Consider the following 23,157-nt stretch of genomic DNA (forward strand, 5'->3'; position numbering starts at 1 on the left):
TATTGCATGCATGATGTGATAATACATGCCCATTAGTAGGAATTTCCTTATGATGCCCTCCCTTCACAACGTTTGCTTTCTGCACAGTAGTAGTACTTGGGAAATAAGGCTTCTCAAATAAGCATATCTGACTGGGGAGGAAATGTACCTTTCAGATTCCTTAGAGAGGATTCCCTCATCAGCCAAATATTAGATTATTACTAAATCCCACAGTAAATAATGCCTAAGAGGGTGTTTGTTATGTGAATCGATCAGAGTTCATTTTCCTTAATTTGGCAGGGAGATTCCCCTCCATCCTGGCTCCTCCCCCAGCCATCCTTTGAAGCTTGGGTGGCAAGTCAGCCACTGACTGGCTCATGGGATCAGACAACATCTTGGTGGCTTTAGATACCAGTTTTTCTTCTGAGTTGCCAGGAACTGAGCTTATTCGTTGAAGTTTCATGGGCAAATCTCCCAAGCTGTAGGCTTTTTCTGAGGTTGTAGAACTCATCCTCAAGAGTTTCCTGGGAAAGTCTTCTCTTCCCGTCATTTTCTGCAGCTTGGATGGAAGTTTTGTACTAATGTCATCTAGGCCATCTAAGCAATCCACAGAATTATGTCTTTCTTTGCTGTTAGTTATGGCTGGTGCTATTAAAGGGGATGACATAAGAAGCATTTCTTCCTGTTCTTTCACACTGTAAGGTGTGGTGGGGACTTCAAATGTTGCATGGAACTGGGAGTAATCAACTTTAAAGAACCCTTCTTCTAAGGAAATTACAGGGAAAAAACGATGACCCCAAAGAACTTCATCTTCAGTGTATGATGTTCGAGCTTGACAAGTCATCCCTGCAAGCAAAAAAAAAAAAAAAAGTCCTTGATAAAACTTATGCATAGTGGAAGCACAAGTGAAGCTAGTTTGAACTAAGGAATTTATCTTGGTTTCTTATTTAAGCTTTGGAGTGTCCATCTGAGTAGAATAAGTAACAGAATATGTTAAAAGTTTTCATAAAGGTTGGTAGCTTAGAGGCATATACTTTCTTCCAATGAAAAACATGGGGCACTTCATGTTTAAAAGTTAATGTACCAATAGCATACTTAATTGTTTATCCATAAACCAAAATAAAAGGGCATTGAATAATAGCAACAATAGCAACATATTTATCTCTATAAGGAGATAAGTGTAGAAATTACATAATAATTTTCCATCATTCAAGAAACAGTGTGATTAATGAAACAAACTTGCCTTTGAATCCAAACATCACCATCGTGTAAACTTATGAAATATATTTAACTGAGCATCACTTCCCTATTCTGTTGAATAAAACATGGAAAATAACACCAGTGCCACAGGACAGCTCTGAGATTGAAATATAATAAATAACATGTACAGAAATGTAAAATATGTTGTATAATGTCTACACACAGTTTGTTCTTATAAATGACAGCAAAAATAACTAACCCAAGTATTTCTTAAATAAATAAAAGTTGGAAATATGTCTTTGTTAGATAATGGGAAGTCATTGTGGTGGCTCCATTCTTTTGGACCTTTAAGACCAGGTAAAGTTTTGGTCAAGTTAGAAATCTACATGCTAAAATCAGTAATCTGGGCCACGTGATGTTTCAAGTTCTATTCCTGCTATAAGAATCTCTGAAACCGATGCTGGATATCAAATGCCAAATTTTACTATTTATTTATTATATCACTTGGACATTTACCTCATGCTAGTTTGTTTTACGCAAGTGTGTTCTCTTCATAAACAAATATTTAAGACTAGAGGCCTGGTGCATAAAGGTTGATAGCTTAGAGGCATTTCCTGGCCTGTGGGATCGAGCCTAAACTGGCTCTCCGACATCCCCCAAGGGGTCCCTGATTGCGAAAAGATGCAGGCAAAGCCGAGGGACCCCACCGATGCACCATCGGGGCTGAGGAGGGATGCGGGAGCTTGGCCTGCTGGGGAGGGAATGCGGGAGGGCTCCAGGACATGTCCAGCCTGCCTGGTTCAGTCCCGATTGGCTAGACCCAAGCAGCAAGCTAACCTACCAGTCAGAGTGTCTGCCCCCTGGTGGTCAGTGCACATCATAGCGAGCAGTTGAGCGGCCTTAGCATATCAGTAGCATATTACTCTTTGATTGGTTGAACGGACGACTAGACAACCGGACACTTAACATATTAGGCTTTTATTATATAGGATGAGTTACTATTAAATCAGTCAACTTGTAAATATTCATTGTGTGAAGACTGGAAGTCCATGAATAAATTAATAACATATCAAATTTCAGTCTTATATTAGTCAAAAGACACAATTTCTCTAAGTTGCAAAATTTACTATTTCCCTCTACCTTTATTCTCAGACTTCTATTAGAAGCTATTACAATGTAAAATGATAGATGAATCTTTAAAAAAATGCATCTCCTCAATAATTAAGTGTAATTTAAACAATGACAGTCTTTTGTCTTTCATTTCTATTCTCCCTTTGTCACTTTATAAATAATTTCTATTGTGTTTAAGCCTAGAATAGTTTGCATAAAGGGACATTCTGTCCTTTCCCCCTGACTAATAATTATACATACAATACTTAGAATAAAGTGCATAATTAAAAAGCCATATTAAAGATAAATCCTTCATTGATTCTTTCCAAATATCTCACCTTATATTATTATCAGTTATATATCACCAAAGAATAAATTGTTGCCACTTATAATACTGTCTTTTTCCAGAAAGTTTTAAAAGAAACTTATATCAAAAATAAATACTTATCATATCTCAGGTACTATTAGCTTCTCTCTCTACATTATTTCTAATCTTCAATATTATCCTGATATGGAAATATTCTTACATCCATTTTTAAAATAAAGAATATGTTATTCAAAGAGTTTAAATATCTTGACCTTTCTTGGGAGCAAATCTAAGAAGCTGTAGGAAAAAAAAAAAGGTGTCAGTATTAATCTAATTTCTGGGGTTGTTGTTGCTGTTTTTATTTTGCCATCTGTATATTTGTTAAGAAACCAATTTTAAGGAACCTATCAATTTAACTATGATGCTAAAAATCTGTTAGTGACCAAGTATCAGTCTTAATAATCAACATTATATGAGGAATAGCCCCCAGAAATCTATATATATATAAAAGCCTAAGTGACTGTTTGACCATCCGACCAGATAGTAGCTATGATGTGCAATGACCACCAGGGGGTAGACGATCAACACAGGAGCTGCTATGCTGGGGTGACTTGGCAGCTGTGGTTCTTTGGTGACACCGGGAACCAGAGAGGAGGGAGCCCAATTCCGGGGTGCATCACCCAAGAACCACCCTCTTGTAATCTGGGACCCCTCGGGGGATGTCAGAGAGCCAGTTTCGTCCCAATCCCCACAGGCCAGGCCTGGGGATCCCACTGATGCACAAATCAGTGCACCGGGTCTCTAGTATTTGTATATGAAGATAACAATATTAGTATTAAAAGTTTAGATCCTGGATTTGTTCAGTTATTTCTACCAATAGAGAAAACACTGGAACAAAATTTAAAATCAAAAGTGTATGAATTTGACTACCAATTCCACTACTAAATAACTTGTGAAAATTACCTAAAGCTCTCTGAACCTTGGTTTTTCTCTTTTACAAAGTAGAGATAGCGACACCTTCCTTTATAATGCTGTTGAGAATCTGAGATAAGTGAAGAGTACAGAACAAAGCCTAGTATTTAGGCAATGCTCAGAAAATTATGACTGCTGTGCTTATCCTTCTGTAGTGATCACTTGCAATTCCTGTTCTTCCTGTAAATCAGTTATATTGAATTAACATAAGGAAAAATTCTGACATATTAGTCATTTGTCCCATATGAGAAATAAAGAAAATTAAATTTAAAAATCACTAGATATCAGATAGCAAATCTCTTTTATAAATGGTCAATTAAATATCTAAAATTTTTTAAAATATAGAAAAAATGCATTACTTATGTTTGCAACATTTAGAGTTTCTTAATATTTTCCACCTGTTATCTCTGATACCACAATAGCAGGAGAGGCTGACTGTGGACTCGGTGTATTGCAAAGACCTGCAGCGAGCTGAGTGACTAAACCCATTATCATACTTCGGTCATGATCCCAAGAATATTTGCCAGCACGTTAACCTTTGTTTGTTCTTCTGCTGTTTCTTTGACACTTTTATTAGATATAGGTACACAAACATCAGACATTTCCATTTTAAAAATATCATAGTTTTTATACATGGCTTCACTTCAAAATACTCATATGCAATCAACCTCTGGATAACGATAGGAAAGCATTAAAAGTTGGGTAACAGGAAATGTCTATGATGGTCACTCCGTAGTTTAAACAAGGTGCTAACATAACATGCGATTGAGAGACTACTTCGTTTTACAAGTTATTCCAAAAATGGTGCTAAAAAAAATACAAATTCCAGTTGAAAAGATTTAAAGTATAACTCTGTTTTCTAAGAACATGTATGTATCATAGTGTTCTTCCTTCTAGACTGTGTTATTTTCTATTTCTTACTCTAACCCAAATTATTTTAAAATAATTCATACTTGGATCCATAATTGAAAATGTCACTGGAATCAAAATTAATGCAGAAAAATAGCATTATTCAAAGGGTACGATATGATGCATCACTTAACTGGCAATGCAACTGTTTGCATGTTTTAACCAGATTCCAGATTTGAACAAATGTGATGAAAATCAACACAAGCTCATCTCTGTGGAAACTGGCAAAGCAACAGATGTTGCTTCTGGAAATAGCTGGGACTTTTGAATCCTTAGATGAAAAACATTTTTTTGAGGGGTGGGGGTGGGGATTTATTCTGTGATTCATGGATAAAACCTCTATATATTATTGTTTCATCTAATTCATTCCAGTGTCAATATGTCAATCTAAAAGGACAGAAGCAATGTAGGCTAACACCTTTATTTTTTACTTTTTACTTTCCTGATTCTGCCTTTCCACCATGCTATTATGACCATCTATTGAACCGAATAGAATGTTCATTCAAATAAGAAGCCTGAATGCTTTTTAAGTGAACATGGCAAAGTGAGTTGTTATTTGACAAGTCCTTTATTCACCTTTCAGAATTCTTCTAACTCAATATATCCTGGTCAGGGGTGGTACGTATGTCGCCGACATGAGGTGAGTAGGAGATTGTTAAATACAATATAACCAGGCCAAGGGGGCTGTCTGACTGCTGAGACACAGAAACTATCAAACAATCAATAGCTTCTGCACAGTGGAGGCTTTATCGTAACCTTACTATAGAAGGTGGGAAGTGGGAGAGATTGGGAGTGGGGAGAAGGGGGAGCCTAGGGTGGAGGTGGGAGGAGAGAGAGGATTCTCCTATAATGGTGGTTGTGTTTCATTATGTACACTGTAAACAAAAGGAGAAAAAAAGCAAATCCTCAATTAAGTCATGTAATAATAATAATAGTTAATATCCCTTTAGGGCTTACTACGTGCAAGTGTCTTTCTAAGCACTTTTTGCATATTATCTTGAATCCTCAGAACAACTCTGTAAATTAAGGGCTGATTTCATTAGTTTCACATGGACGTTGTGATGATTAAATGAATATGTATAAATTGGATGCACAATAAGTATTGGCCATCTTTTCCCAGAAATGTCCTTAAATACAGGCTATACTACTATTCTACAAATGTCATTAATAATGCACTCACATCCACACATACACACACAACTGCGAAATTCAGCCAAATCATATTTTGTTTTTATTCCTTAAATTTATCATTTTTGCCTATTTTTCTTCAACAGGGCAATTGATGAATAGCTTAGCATGCACAGTATGAGTTATATTTACAAAGTAATTTTCTAGACCGCTCTCTGGTTTGCTCTGAAGATTATTGAACAAGGTCTGTAGCTGTTTCTTCCCTAAAGTACTTCCAAAATTTCACCCATCCCCCAAGACATAATAACTGTAATGTTTACTTGGCTTTCTCTGCACAATCTCTACTATCTTGCACTGAACTGAACCCAAATTTAAAGAATAAACTTTTTGAGGAAGCAAATGATACTTAAAAGAAATCTTGTTAAATAAAACATAAAGACACTGTGTACACCACTGTTCAATAACACTACCATTGTGACATCAGGCTCCTCAGGGATATAGGCTGCAAAGCTGCTAAGAATATGTAATTGCTTCCAGAAACTTTACTTTTCAAACAGATGCAATCTCTTTAAAGCTCAATGTACTCTGTTCAGATAGACTTTTAGAGAAGTTTCTGGCACAGAGTCAACCCAGTATTATCCTCTATTATTCACAAGCAGTTGTTCTTACCATGTGTTCTCGTGTATCAGTTTGCTGTTATTGCTCAAGCTAGGTCAAAGAATTCTAAAAATAAATAAAAAAATAAAAACAAGAAGGAAGCCCCGATTATATTTGTTAGAAAATAAAGTGTCAATAAGAAGTTTAGTACCAAATATTTCAAAAGGAATAGTTTCGGTTTCTAAGTTCTCAGAAGAACAAAAGAAAGGAAAGCCAATTTTCAACCATGACCACTAGAACACGTTAGCTCCCAAAAAGAAATATAAGTGCAGGTGCTATAGTCAAAGGCAGGTAGAAAATCCAACAGGGAGTTTGTGGTCATACTGCTAAAAATATATTTGAAAGACATGGACTTTGAATGTAAATTTGAGATTGTTGCTGTTTTAACCACACACTTTTAGTAAGACCTTGGGCATATTATTTCAGTTATCTGACTGAGATAAAATATGGATAGTAATAAGAGATAATAATATGTAATTTATAGGTTTATTACAGTTATAAATGATATATTCTATTTAATAAGTCTACTATATTACCTGGTAATAGCTACCAATAATTTGTAGCTATTATCAGCTATTATCAATCATTATTATTATTGAGGTTCCAATTAACTAAAAGGTCATCTTAGCTATATGTCAATTCTTTAGTGATCACCTAATTTCTTAGGCTCCACTTAAACAGATGAAGTAATTTCCACTTTGTTAAGTTCTGTTAATTTGATATAGACCATGTTGTCTATACTTATTTGGAGTATGAAAAAAGCCTATTAATACACACATTATGAACTGAATCAAGTCTAGCATTGTCGATCTGACCTGCCCTGCACTAATGTGACTAACTTTACAGTAGCAACTACATCTCACAAAATAGATTAACTTCTGCTGCACTACCTCTGGCTCTCCACTCTGACTTCATATAGAAGTATGACAGAACTTTCCCAGTTCAGTTTCAACTGACTTCCTTCATTCCCCTAACCTAACGATGGAATTGTTCCATTCTTAGCACTTGGTTTTCTCTTTTCCTTCATAGTATCTACTATAACATGCTTCCTTGTATTGCCAATTATAGAAACACTAGAGGCCCAGTGCACAAAATTCATGCACTGGTAGGGTCCCTAGCAGCTGTTGGCTGCCAGTCAGGGCCTCCCTCTCTTCCGCCGACCGGCCCCACCCCCTGGTCGAACTCCTGGTTGAGGGGACAATTTGCATCCTATGCCTTTATTATATAAGATTAGCAACCTAAATTCATTCATGTCATTGTTTACTCCTGCAAAGTTATGACCTTTAGCTTCCAAAACATCTTACTGTCATAATGTCATAGACACAACGCAACCTAATCACTGTTGGGGAATAACCCATATTATAAGCCTGACATCAGAAAAAATATTTGTCTAAGAAAAAATGTAATAAATTTCTAGTGTGAAAGAAAACAGCATCTTTAAGATGACAATGGTATTAATTTATTTTGGAGAAGATGATTCCTAGTCATTGAGAAGAAAACTGTTTGAAATACTGTTCGAAGCAACAACACATATGTAAACTTTTAAAAAATGTTACATGTAAGTTACAATAATTAAATGTTTAGATTAATCCCTGTTTTTAAAAGATACTCCTAAAACTTTGCTTTCAAATAAAAATTCAAAACTGTTTTGTGTGGTGTGATGGTGGAAATAGGTTGAAAACCTACCCTGCCCTACTGTGATGGTATAAGAAGGTAGGGATAAGTAACTTTTAAACTATGTAATATTAAAACAAAATAAATAAATAAATTGAAAAAAGAAACAAACAATAACCCCCAAAATTACTATCATGTCTTCCTAGTTCCTTCAAAATCTAGTTCTAAGTTACCATTACATTTTATCTCTTCTAAAAACCTTAGTAATAATAACCATAATACATGGTAAACAATACCAGCCAGGTGCTAAGTGTTTTGTACTATGTATGTTATTGTGTCATTCTCTCCAACACTCTAAGAAGAATGAACTATTATTTTGCTCATATGACAGATAACAATACTGACTTATCAGGAGGGGGAATATCTTGTCCAATGATATATGCAAGAGATGGTTGTAGTCAAGAAATACACTCAAGCCCTCCAATTCCAGAGCCAGCTTTTTTGACCTCTATTCTATTCTGCTTCTATTTTCTTGGACAACTTTCCCATTAGAAACTATTGTTTCCCATGCACATTTTTTGGTCCATGCTTTTTCAATGGCTTGAAATATCCTCTTCCATCTCTCCACCCATTGACATAATAATTCATATTCAAAGCTCAGATCATATGCTATTAATTCTATGATTTAATTTTAATTTATTGACTTTTATGTATATCACTGTCATGCACACATGTGCACATGCACAGGCACATGCACCCACATTCCTCTCTATCTAGGTACTGTACATATTTCAATGACATACACAATTAAATTCAATCAGTAGTAGTACTTAACATTTATTAATTTATGAAACATCTTTGTTCTGCCAGGCACTCTCCTAGGTGCTAAATTATAAGGTGCCATGGCAATGGGGGGGAAAAAAAAGGTTGAATCCTTTCAACCTCCATGTTTAAACCTAGTCTTGAAAATGAGTAGTAGTTAGCCACACAGTCCATATTCACAATGTGAGAAAAACACATTCTGAGGTGGGGAAAAGACATTTACACACATTTTGTTGTATAATGTTCCTATTTGTTCATTCATTCAGTTAAAGAATCATATTGTATTAAGAACAAGCTCTTAAGGGAGCTCTTATCCACCTTGGCATCTCTAGTATCCAACATTGTACAATGCATCAGATACTCAATGAAGTCTTGGGAGAGACAGTAGGAGGATTGGAGGAAGAGGAAGAATAGAAAGGTTAAAAATGCCTGTGCAGAAGTTAACTTCTACATACTTTAGCAATCTATTTACCACCAGGAGTAATTGTCATTGACAAGGAATATAATTATTAATGAAGTAGATATCTGTAATATGTCCATCTTAATTATTTTCTACTAGAGGCCTGGTGCACAAATCTGTGCACCAGTGGGGTCCCTAGGCCTGGCTTGCAGGATCGGGCCAAAATGGGCTCTCTGACATCCCCTGAGGGGTCCTGATTGCGAGAGGGCACAGACCAGGACCAAGGGACCCCACCGGTGCATGATCAGAGCCAGGGAGGGACTGCAGGAGGGCTCCAGGGCATGCCCAGCCCATCTCGCTCAGTCTCGATTTGCCAGACCCAGCAGCAAGCTAACCTACCAGTTGGAGCGTCTGTCCCCTGGTGGTCAGTGCACATCTTAGCGAGTGGTTGAGCAGCCTTAGCATATCATTAGCATATTATGCTTTGATTGGTTGAACCACTGACTGGACAACTGGGCATTTAGCATATTAGGCTTTTATTATATAGGATGCTTTCAAGGAAAAGATCAGGTCTACCCATGAACTCCAAAATTGGCTTTGGAACATATATACTAAAAGTTTAGTTTGATCAGTAAGTAGGGGGGAAATTCTCAAAATAAATTATATATAATCACTCTATAAAATATGAACAATTCTTGCACAAAGAAGTAAGACACATTTGCTGGTAAGTTGCATTCAAAGATAACCAGTTAGTTTATAATTTCACTTTTGTAAAATTATATACCAATAAATGTATTGTCTACATACTTTTACTGGAGAGGTTAAATTCATCTGCATTTAATTATTAAATCACATGATAACTAAATTAATTGCATATTAAGATACACTTGCATACTTGATCTCTAGTTAAACCTAGTTTTAGAGAAATTTCTATCCCTCATGAAGCTATAACAGATCACTTTATAAAATAGGCTTACTTAAACACACACACACACACACACACATATTTTTATTGATTTCAGAGAGGAAGGGAAAAAGAGAGAGAGATAGAAACATCAATGATCAGAGGGAATCATTGATCGGCTGCCTCCTGCATGCCCCACACTGGGGATGGAGCCCGCAACCCAGGCATGTGCCCTTGACTGGAATCAAACTCGGTACACTTTAGTCCGCAGGTCAACACTCTCTCCACTGAGCCAAACCAGCTAGGGCAGGCTTACTTTTTATATAGCCTGCTACTTCTTTTTAAATCACTAACTAAAGCCCTTCTATTAACATCTTCTTTGGCAGAAATTCACATACATTTTGTTTGCTTGCAGGCTTAGAATGGAGCCTGAAAAAATATTTGCAATTCAGCAGTTGTTCTGGTTCTATGCTTTTCAGGGAAAGGTCAGAGCATTTTGCTTCTAATTTTGCTGTTATGTTATTTTTGAGCCTAAATGAAAAATAAAGTCCATATAATTTTATGAGAACTATTACTGAGTGTTTTTTTTATTTTAGTGTGGAAATGCCACATCACAGCAATAATCACAAATACATGATATTTTAGTACATCTATTTTTAAAGAAAAATAAATGATTGGTTAGCACCGTGGTTGGCAAACCGTGACTCGCGAGCCATATGCGGCTCTTTGGCCCCTTGAGTGTGGGTCTTCCACAAAATACCGACACACTCAAGGGGCCAAAGAGCCGCATGTGGCTTGCGAGCTACGGTTTGCTGAGCTGCAGTTTGCTGACCACTGGGTTAGCACATGTAAGTCTTATGAAAAAATTTTATTTTCTGCCCTCATAAACAAGCATTTAAAAGTCAAACTATAAAGTGTTTCCCAAATTACATAATTTCTTATCTCCTTTGATAGTATTTTAATTTACTTTAGTTAAAAATATCTCAAAAAAGGCAAATATATAAAAATGCTGAGGAAAATATCATATAAAATGCAAACAGTAACTTCCTTAAATTTGACATTTGCAGAAAGCAAATAATCAAACTCTGTAGGTTTAGGTTAAAATACAGCTCAACTCCTAAAGCAGCCTAGATATTCTCCCAGGTTTTAAATGACAAATGATCTGTCAACATGCATTCTGTTAATGTAGAGAACCAAGGTCTAAGGGTAAAATTCTCAGCTGGTCTGGTGACTTTCTGGGGAAATTTTATCACATATATCTTGGCAGGATGTCATATAAGTTATGAGCAGAACTGTTTACATCATATAGATGATACTAAGATATACAACATATAAAACTGCTTAATATCCAAAGGCTTATTAATGTTGCAAAAACAATGTAGCCAAGTTCTAATCAAGGAAGTTAGTGGTGAAGAAAGAGGAAAGGCAGGTGAGTTAATCCACTTAGAATGTGGTAAATCAAACTTCCAGGCCAGATGTCCACTTAGAAATTATAAGATAGAATTAATAACTGGTAAAGAACAGACCTATTTGGTGGCCACAGGTATCAATTTTGTGTTATTCATAATCAGATACTACAATTTATATATTCTACCAATTTTAACAGACTTTTCAAAAAAACAAATGCAAATAAGTACTAGAAAATAGCTTAATATCATGAGTTATTTTATTTCAAGTAATATCTTACTCTGCCTGATAAACAATCCAGAAGTTAACAAATTAATATTTCATTTGATTGACCTAAAAATACAAATACAAAAACTGAATTGTATTTGTTTAATCCTCTTTCATTCATATATATATATATATATATATATATATATATATATATTAAACAGGGAGACAGGGAAGGAGAAGGAAAGAGAGATAGAAACATCAAAAATGAGAGAGAATCATTTATTCGGCTGCCTCCTGCATGCCCCCTACGGGGGATCTAGTCCCCAACCCGGGCATGTGCCCTGACCTGAATCAAATCATAATGTCCTGGTTCCTGAGTTGATGCTCAATCACTGAGCCACAATGTCCGGGCATCTCTTTCATATATATTGACATAAAATTATCCAAAATTATTCTGAGACTGTTTCATTCACTAATTCATGTCTTTATTTAACCAAATTTCTACAGAAAGAAATGACAGAAATTTGCATTTGGGGGATGCGTCAAGAATAATAGAACTATTTTAAGTGAAATAAAAAGAAAAAATATTTGAGGTAATGATTTTCTTAAAAATGGGAATGAAAGCTAATTGGCAGGCTAGTTGAGGAGTAAGTTTTATTTCAGATGTATAATTATAAAGTAATTTAGATAATCCATAACAGCACTATCATCTAATATCTACTGCACATATATTCTAGAATTTATGCTACAATATTTAAATAAATTATTTTGTTTTCAAATTCTCTGTGGAATAGTTACTATCTTCTTTTTTACATGATAACCTTGCATCTAAAAAAATGAGTAAAAGGTCTGAACAGACATTTTATCAAAGAAGATATACAAATTGCAATTGCTCATATAGAAAGATGCTTGACATCATATGTCATCAGGGAATTGAGAATGAAAACAACAAATGTTGGTGAGGATTTGGAACAACAGGAATTCTCATTCATTGTTGGTGGAAATACAAAATGGTACGGCCACTTTGGAAGACAGTTTTATGGTTTCTTACAAAATTAAACATACTATTACCAGCAGGTGGTCATTCCTCGAGGGGTCCCAGACTGCAAGAGGGCACAGGCCAGGCTGAGGGACCTCCCCCCCCCCAAGTGCACAAATTTTTGTGCACCGAGCCTCTAGTTACCATATAATCCAGCAATTAGGCACTTTAGAATTTACCCAAATTTGTTGAAAATATAATATCCACACAAACATCTACACACAAATATTTATAGCAACTTCCTGCATAATTTCCAAAACTGGAAGCAACCAAAATGTCCTTCAATGGGTCAATGGATAAACCTGGTTTATATCAATACAAAGGGATATTATCTATACTAATAAAAGTCTAGGTGGTGTCTCACCCCCGCATCATCACACGATGGCTGCCCCCACATCATCACAAGATGGCCACCACAAGATGGCCAGCAGGCAAGGGCAGTTGGAGGAGATCAGGCCTGCAGAGGAGGGCAATTGGGGGCGATCGCACCGGCAGGGGAGAGCAGTTGGAGGTGATTGGAACTGCAGGGGAAGGCAGTTGAGGGCAATTGGGCCAGCAGGGGAGGGCAGTTGGGGATGATGAGTCTGGCGGGGAAGGAAAGTAGAGGGCTTCAGGCTGGCAGAGGAGCGGTTAGGTTTCAATCAGGCCAGCAGGGGAGCCGTTAGGGGGCAATCAGATGGGCAGAGGAGTGGTTAGGGGGTGATCAGGCTGGCAGGCAGAAGTGGTTAGGGGCAATCAGGCAGGCAGGCAGGTGAGAGGTTAGGAGCCAGCAGTCCCAGATTGTGAGGGATATCCGAGATTGGAGAGGATGCAGGCTGGGCTGAAGGACACCCTCCCCCGCCACCCCCCCCTCCACCCCAGTGCATGAATTTTGTGCACAGGGCCTCTAGTTCAATGATAAAAAGAAATGAGCCATCAAGCCACGAAAAAGATATGAAGTAACCTTATCTGCTTCTTCCCTCAAGTAATACATCATTTTCTTAATTTTCCTTTGGATATCAGTTCTTTAAGTACATATAATATCTAATAAATGGTGGAAAAAGTAGTGCTTATGATAAATACTATTATATAAGACTAGGGCCCAGCATGTGAAATCGAGTGAGACCCAGACTCGGTGCACCATGGGACACAGCATCAAGGCACCTCCTGGTGACTGGTCTTTGGTCGTTACAGCATTACAACCACTGGGTTTTTATTATTTAGATTTAAGCCTATGCTAGTTAAGAGCATATGCTAGGATCTTAATGAAGAAATGTTCCTATTATCATAAAAGAAAGAGAAAAGTACATTTACTATTTTTCAAAAGAAACAGAAGGTAAACATTCAAGACTTCAATCTGCCAGAGGCAGATTTAACATGATACTTATAAAGCTTAAGCTTCAAGGACTTTCACTAGCAGGCATCTTTTCCATTTTCATAAATTTGATTTCATAATGTTGTATTTGTTTTTTCCCCTTAAAGAGAATGTTCTAAATGATGGAAGCATTCATCCTTGCCTAGATTTGCTCCTGCAGAGTGCAATAACATAATCAAAACCAGGTTCACAACTTAGACTGCAGGCACAGTTAAAAAGATTTGCCATGACCTTGAGAGATTATTTTGTAATTCATTTGTTCTTGATATTGATTAACTTTGGAAGGAGATTATACATTCTGTCTACCTTTTATAGACATTTCCCATTTCGCCTCCAGTCCACACCTCATTCATAGAAATTGGCCACTGAACACTATTTCTTAACCTAATCTCATGTGCCCCCTCCCCACACCCCAAAGCTAGTCCACAGCACCTGGCAATTACCTTGACCTTCCTCACATTTCCATTCTTCGCTTTCCTGGAGGACTAGATTAATGTTGTAGACAAGTCTTTGGTATTCTACATTGAGGGAAAATTGTACTTATCACCTGAAAAAAATGTGTTACTCCCCTCAGTGGGTGGTAAGTGATGTGTTTTATCATAGGCTTGACACTGTCTGATAGTGTTTTGCAGAAATCACCTTGACTGTTCAGGGCAAGACTGAAGCAGGTACAGCAGTTGGGAAGCTGTGGTAAAAGACAGCTACCAAGCAAGTGTCTGTGAAGATGCATCGAAAAGATATTTATTTAAGAGGCAAATTTAACAGGATTTGACAACTTATTGGATTTAGAAGGTGAGAAAGACTGGCAACCAATGATTTCTTATTGTTAGAATGATGAAAATGGCCATGCCATGAAATTTTACTTGTACTTCTTGTAAGAAATGGGAGATTAAAATAGTAAATTAAATCATAACATTTTGTTTTCTTAACTTTAGAATTAAAATGGTCAGACAGTTTTGTACCCTTGAGCCTGCCAATTTATAGTCTTAGCAGCCAGTAGCATGAAAGAAACAACCATCTTCATCTAATCATTAAAGAAAGAACAGTACTTCATGCTAAACTGTCTCTTCATTCTGCTAAGCTCAAAGGAAATGTTATGACCGAAATGTCACCTCAAATTCCATTTCTATATCTGGCATTAATTATAGCTTCTTTGTTTTACTCCTGGTCAGACAGAGCACCAGCCAGGTCTCAGCAACTAATCAGATTAAAAAAATGCTTGACGCGAATCTTAACACAATTGTTTCTCCAACACTCTTTTCTGAACACATAGGATCAATAATCTTCAAGTGATCTAGATGAGGTTAAAATATAGTTTTAATGGAAGCCATTAACTTTCTTATAATTAATAGGAATCTGTTCAAATGCAGCCATAATTCACTATTCATTTCCAGGACTATCTGAGCAAAATAGGCAAAGAAAATGTACTTTGTAGCCTGGCCAGTGTTGCTCAGTGGTTTAGTGTTGACCCATGAACCATCACAGTCAGGGCACATGCCCATGTTACGGACTCGATCTCCAGTAGGGGCCATGCAGGAGGCATCCGATCATTGATTCTCTCTCATCATTGATGTTTCTATCTCTCTCTCTCTCCCTTCCTCTCTGAAGTCAATAAAAATGTTTCTGAAAATAGTAAGAAGAAGAAGATGTATGTTATTAAGGAGTATGATGAGACAAAGAATTATGCTTATTGTAAGATGAATAACCATATGGCCTGCGCAGTGCAACTGAAGAAACTCAGAATAGTTTGAGTTAGAGAGGACTCAGGAAATACCATCTAAAACACCAACTGTATCCAAGAGGGAAACTGAGGTACAGAGGAGTAACCTCCTGTACATGTGCCAGCATTAACTATTTTTACCTATGACACAATTTTGTTTATAGATGATGTCAACACCAGAAAAGTGAAACGGGAACATGGGCTCACTGACCACATAATTTGAATACAATCTAAATCCCAGCTTTAAACTGAAGAGTTGTGATCTTGTCTAAGTTATTTAGATTAATTTAACTCTCAGTATAACTTTTGTTACATTCTTAATTACCCTTTATTTTAATTAATAGCTCAGGCTGTTAGAAAATGTGAAGGGAATGGTCATCTGTCTCTTTCTCTACTGCCATTTAAAAACAGTATCTGTATGTCCGTCCTTCAGCTTATCCTGAGGTCCTATCAGCTACACTGACCTCTACTTAACTAGGGTAAGGAGACAAGTAACAGAACTAAGAGGGTGAACGAAAGCATACTACTACACAGTTATTTTTAAGTCTATTAATGTAGACCTAACTATTATATAAAATCTATTATATATGCCAGCATACCTAGCCTAGAAGCATCTTTTGCTGTAATGAAATGGTTAAGTAAATTCTACTTTCCCACTGACTTTTGTTTGAAGAACCTAAACAAAATATTTTACCCCTAAATCTATCTCATAATTTAGAGCAAAAGTTCTTGATTTTGAAAGGATATAAGGCTTCACATATCTGAAAGAATGAACAAGAAGAGAGAACAACAAGAGATTTTCCACTTCTGTCAGAGGGAGAACTTTCCAAGGGAGCAGCCTGGGTGTCATGCCTCCGCCTAACCTTGTGCTTCACATTAGAACAGAATAGCCTCTCACCTGAGCTAAGATCCATATGAACTGCTGTTCTCGTTGCCATCTCCATGATGACATCTCTCAGCCCTGATGAAAATTCATGATGATAAATAGGTGGGCCAAACAGGTTTCACCTCTGTGCTAGTGGACTCATGAGTCTAGCAAAGAATATATTTTTAAATACAACATTTCATTGAAGTATGATGAATTTTATTCCAGGCTCTTTTGGGACACAGAGCTGATGCATTCACCATGGTCATTACAAGTCCAGGAAAGTGAAGCTTTCCAAGACAGGTAAGGAAAGAGTAAGCTGGGAGGAAGACTGTCCCAGGCCAAGAGCTCTGCATACCAGAGGGGAAGCCAGAAAGCACCTCACGTATATATTGAAGAAAACCAGTTGTGGACCAAGAAAGAACAGAAGGGATGAGACACCGAAAAAGAAGGAAGGGATGAGACACCAAAAACACAGACAGTGACCAGGTCATGGGAAACCATGAAACCATAGTAAGCAGATTAAACTTTAAGGGAAATACATACGCATTGAAGGATTTTAAATGTATCACATATCTAGCAAGTGATCACTTCCCTTTGGGATTTATTTCCTTTTAAACTTTTCGCTTTTATAGCCTCTGAACATGGTCATTTTCACCTGTGCTTTACAAGATCCCTTTTCTGCAGACCTTATTGTTAAGCAGTTGCTTTGGCCTGCATACCCTGGAAGGTTAACTAGAAATGTGTTTGTTATATAAGCTATCATCTAGTTACACAATCCTTCATATGGCTCTTGCAACATCCTTTTCTTGTGGCTGCATTTGGCTTCTTGGTTTCCATACATGACAATTTATACTTATGGTCTATTTCATATGATTTAAAAATAAGCACTGTTTTCCCATTTTGTAAATGCATTTACATTTTTCTCAGGAGAAAGAGTATCATTGCAAGAAAGAGCTATATCTTAAGCCTCTTTCTTTTTAGACCTCATTTTCATAATCATGAGCCATGACATGACCCAAGCCAAAAATTTACTCAGTGCCTTTGCTGCTATGATTATCCCATGTATTTCTCATGATATGACTTGACACAACTGTCCATTGCCTTGGTCACACCTGCACTAATACAGCTTTTGCAAGTTTGTGACTGTGGTCTGCAGGAATCTTCATCTGTTCTGCTTTATCTCATTGCCTTTGGGATTTCTAGATGGCTTTGCTTAAACTGACTTAAATTGGCCCAGTTTGTTCCACCTGAAATTTTTCTCTATTATTGGATATTAATAATAATGTTTCTACTTTATTTTTAAAATAATTTTTCAATTATAGTTGATGTACAATATCACATTAATTTTAGTTGTACAACAGAGTGATTTGACATTTATATAACTTACAAAGTAATCACTCTTATATACCCAGTACCCACCTGGCACCATACATAGTTATTACGATATTATTGATTATATTCCTTATGCTGTACTTTTTATCTCAATGGCTATTTTGTGACTACCAATTTGTACTCCTTAATCCCTTCACCTTTTTCATGCATCCCTACAAATCCCCTCCCATCTGGCAACCAATCAAAATATTCTCTGTGCCTATGTGTCTGTTTCTATTCTGCTTGTTAATTTAGTTTGTATTTTAGAATCCATGTATACATAAAACAATATGGAATTTGTCTTTCTCTGTCCGACTTATTTCACTCAGTACAATACTCTTTTTTAGGTCCATTATATTATTGCAGATTGCAAGGTTTCATTCTATTTTTTTAAAAATTATCTTTATTGTTAAAAGTATTACAGATGTCATCTTTTTTTCCCCATTGACCATCTCCATCGTGTACCTTCCCCCTCCCCAGCCTTCACTGCACTATTGTATGTGTCCTTGGGTTATGCATATACACATATAAGTCCTTTGGTTAATATTTTAAGCTTCTTATAGATTACTCACTGGTTTTATTTCAGTGGTAGACCCTCAATGAACATTTGCCTTTTAAATTACTTTGCAAGGGCTAAAATTTGATGCAGTGTGACTTTGAAATTTTACGCACTCAAAACTTTGTTGGAATGAAGGGCTGATGGTTAATATTTAAGGAGACTTACATGAGTGTGTTTATAAATAAATATCAATAAAATAATATTACAGTAATGTAATATCAAGTGTAGAATAATTTAAATCCAAATAGATTTTCCCCACATTTACATCCCTTTAAAAACCAAAGCAAATAATCCAAGTACTGCACACCAATATCTTTTACGTCAAGAAGGTGGTAGCTCTTTTAAAAATTCACTCATGCAATTCAACAGTTATATGATGAGTGCATCATTTATGCTAAACATTAAAAGGTAATGACAGCAGAGAAAAGTAAATGACATAAACCCTCTGATTCCACAGAATTCATAGCCATATACAGAAGACAAAATTATAAATAAATACCTCACAAAAAGCAACATGAATAAAACAAAAATGTATGTATAAATATTGACAAAACAGAAAATCTAATCAATACTGGGCATTATGGATGAGAGGAGAAACACTATTCAACAGGAAGCAATAGATGAATTAGTCTTTTAATACACATGTAATTTATATGATTGAGAAGGGCAATATAAGACAATGAATGGATCTATTGAAGGGCTAATGAAAGCAGTAAGATTATAGACAGGAGATAACATGTAAGGGTGTTGGCATTAAGATCGATGAGGTTGCCACATTAGATGCTTGAAAAATATTTGTTGACTGAGGAAAAAAAGAATGAATAAATAAAACCATGTGTTATTGTTGGACTTTGGTCATTGACATGATACGGGAAGAGAGAATATGGGAAGTTTCTATGGCATCTCACTCCTCTTTAGTTTACCCTGACCTTTTTTCCACTTCTATGTTCTAATTCTGTATCAACATTAACTGTTCCTTATGGTACCATTGTCTTTTTATTTTTCAATTATTCTTTATATTATTACATTAATGTATAGAAGTACATGGCTAAAAGTCAACTCTGTTGCATATGTATGATTTATACACCATACTTTTTGTTACTGCTTGACCAATATTATTTTTCAATATGAATTATTAGAAACATCTGTTAAAGTCCAAGATGTTAAAAATGAATATAATGGTATTATGTACTTCATTAAAATAACATCTTTCATATTAGAAAATAAATTCAATCTTTAATATTTTGACAAAATATCCATTCTAAAGCAACAGGAGTGCCATCTTTGGTGTGGTTCTGCTATCAGATGCAGGTTCTCTTTTTTTTTTTGGAAAGGTTTTTGGTGCTCGTTACTGTAAGCTTTATTATTTTTAAAAATTTATCTTATTTTATTTTCTTTATTTTTCCATCACCATTTATCCGCTCTATGCCCTGTTCTATCCCTACCCATCTCCCCCCAGCCATCACCACCCTGTTGCCCATGTCCATGAGCTCTCTCTTGTTTTGCTTTCTTTAAGTGAGAAAGCCATTCCTAGGAAGATGAAAATATAATTAATAAAAATTTTTATATTACTTTTCAGAAAATGATTTATAGATAAATAGATTTAGAAAAGGTACTGGTAAAATATTTTTTAATAAAATTTCGAACTTCTAAAGCTTTGTGGTAGATTATTTTTGAATAGTCAACTGCCTATTAATTTACCCACGAAAATAATGTATTTCAAGGAAATATACATTGTCAATGTTTTTGACTCCTGTGTTCAGGCTATGGCTTCTCAATACATTTTCACACACACACACACACACACACACACACACACACACATGATCTTAGACTTTTTGAAGAATTGGCTCATTCCAGATCTTAGATAACAAAACACAAAATGAGACTCTTACATCTTGTGCTGAAAAACTGTCATAGTCTAGTGGGTTTGTGTAAAAAGGACACAGGAACCAGGCTGATCTGGTTAGTACTGATGAAAGATGAAGAATTTCAGTATGAAAAAGTATAACAACGCTCTGACCTGTGTGGTTTAGTGGGTTGGGCATTGTCCCAGGCACCGAAATGTTGCCAGTTCAATTCCCAGTCAGGGTATATGCCCAGATTTTGGGCTGAATCCCCAGGACGGGGTATGCAAGAGGCAACTCATTCATGTCTCACTCTCACATCAATGTTTCTCTCCTTCTCCCTTAGTTCTCTAAAAAAAAAAAATCAATAAAAAATCTTCAGCAAAAGAATAAGTACAATTAATAGAAACACTATGTATAAAAAATCATGAGCTCAAAATGACACTTAAAAACGTATTTCCCAAGAGAAATATAGATGTAGATATAGATATAGACATATATAGATAGGTATATAGAGATAGATATAAAGAGAGATAAAGTGTTCAAACAAAATAAAAGAGAAAAATAAAATCTCTGTGTATATTTTTAAATCCTGAGGATATGTTTTCATTGATTTTTAGAGAGAGAGGAAGGAATCGAGAGAGAGAAGAGAGAAACATTGATATAAGAGAGAAACATTGATGGTTGCCTCCCTTATGTGCCCTTAGCGGGGATCAAGTCAGCAATCTAGGTATGTGTCCTGACCAGGAATCAAACCCACAACTTTTTGGTGTATAGGCTGATACTCCAAACAACTAAAATACCCGGTCAGAGCAAAATATGTGGTATTCACTGGAGGTAGCTAGAGCACTAACCTTTTATTATAAAAATTGGTAGTTAAAGGGAGAAAATTAAATTTCAGGGTGTTGCAGACTGAATTTTGTACTCTCAAAGTTTATATATCAAATATGTAAAATCCAGTAACTTAGAATGTGACTGTATTTGAAGACAGGGCTTTTAAAGGGAGAATCAACATAAAAGAAGTTCATCAGTATGGGACTCAAAGCCAATATGACTGCTATTCTTATAAGAGACAGAGAAACTAGGGATTCATGAGCACAGAGAAAAGGTGGTTTAAGGCCACACCGACAAGACCGCCATTTGCACACCAAGGAAAGAGACCTTAGGAGAAACCAAACCTGCTACATCTTGGTCTTGAACTTCCAGACTCCAGAACTTTTTAAGGGTGTTTTAAACCATCCAGTGGGTAGTAATTTATTGTAGGAGTCCTAGGTAACTAATACACAGGGTAACTAAATAACATTAAAGGCATTTTGTTTTGTTTTTACATTGTGATTCCAGATAATAAATTGTGAAAGAAATAATAAAATTAGAAAATTACCACCATTTTGCAATTCCAAATGATTCAATGGATACTAAAATCATACAGAGAATTGTTTTTGGAAAAATGTACAATGTAAGAACCTGGCTGCGACCAGGAGGATATTTTTATTATATTTATTGGGGTGACATTGGTTAATAAGACTATATAGGTTTTTTAGGGAAATGGAGGACATCTGTAATACTCTCAACAATAAAATGACTTTTAAAATAGTTTTTAAAAGGTTATAAAAAAGGGTCATTTTTCATCACCATATATTTGGCCTCATTTTCCTTTGATTACCCATCTTACTCCCCTTGGTTCTGGTAACCACCATACTATTATCTGTGTCTATGAGTTTCAGTTTTATATCCCACATATAAGTGAAATCATATAGTTCTTAGCTTTTTCTGACTGATTCATTTCACTTAGTGTAATATTCTCAAGGTCCATCAATGTTGTTGCAAATGACAGTATTTCATCTTTTCTTATGACTGAATAGTATCCCACATTATGTATGTACCATATCTTCTTCTCCATCTATTGAAGGACACATTAGATGTCTCCATAGTCTTGGCCACTGTGAATAAGCTGCAATGAACATAGGGGTGCTTATATCTTTACAAATAAATGTTTTCAAAATTTTCAGGTAGATACTCAGCAGAGGAATTACTGGATCACATATAAACTATTCTTAATTTTTTGAGGAAGTGCCATACTTTTTTCCATAGAGACTGTAGCTGTTTACATTCCCATGAGGGATTTCTGAGATAGAGGAAGAATATGTTGTTCCCCCATAACATAGAGAAACTCCAAATTATACATCCTATCTAATAAAAGAGAAACATGGTAATTGGCGTACGACCGCTACCCTTCCCATTGGCTAATCAGGGTGATATGCAAATTAACTGCCAGCCAAAATGGCGGCCGGCAGCCAGGCAGCTTAAACTGAACACGAGGCTTGCTTGCTTCAGTGACGGAGGACTGCAACGTTCCCCGCCTGCCTTGCCGGCCTCTGAGCTTGCAGTTTAAAAAACATTGTAACGAATATAGAAGCTAAACAAAACCCCAGAAACAAGCTTTCAGAGAGCTGGGATCTCAGAGCTGGAGTTGATACAGAGTTTTGATTATAGAACCGAAACAAACCAGATACCTGTTTTCAGCAGCTGAGGCCTCAGAGCTGGAGCCAAGCCTCAGAGCTAAAGCTGGCCCAGAATAAAAAAAAAAGAAAAGAAAAAAAGGAGCAGTTGGGAGCTTCAGTCCCAGCCTGAAAACAGCCCTCAGCCCCTCACCCAAACTGGCCAGGCACCCCAGTGGGGACCCCCACCCTGATCCAGGACACCCTTCAGGGCAAACCAGCCAGCCCCCACCCATGCACCAGGACTCTATTCTATACAGTAAAAGGGTAATATGCCTCCCA

The 23,157-nt window shown here is 36.3% G+C and overlaps 1 protein-coding gene across 1 annotated transcript in view; it reads right to left on the minus strand.

Annotated features, from left to right (window-relative positions):
* Positions 1 to 238: 238 nt before the first annotated feature.
* Positions 239 to 23,157, minus strand: part of KCNJ3 (potassium inwardly rectifying channel subfamily J member 3) — a gene marked incomplete at its 3' end in the record, with an annotated part of 138,880 nt that continues 115,961 nt past the window's right edge. The window contains exon 3 of the mRNA XM_081095680.1: positions 239 to 825. Coding sequence (XP_080951806.1) covers positions 239 to 825 — 587 coding nt within the window. The remainder of the gene's footprint in view (positions 826 to 23,157) is intronic.

Source organism: Myotis nattereri (genome assembly GCF_964212035.1).
Source record: "Myotis nattereri genome assembly, chromosome: 7".
Classification (NCBI taxonomy): Eukaryota; Metazoa; Chordata; class Mammalia; order Chiroptera; family Vespertilionidae; genus Myotis; species Myotis nattereri.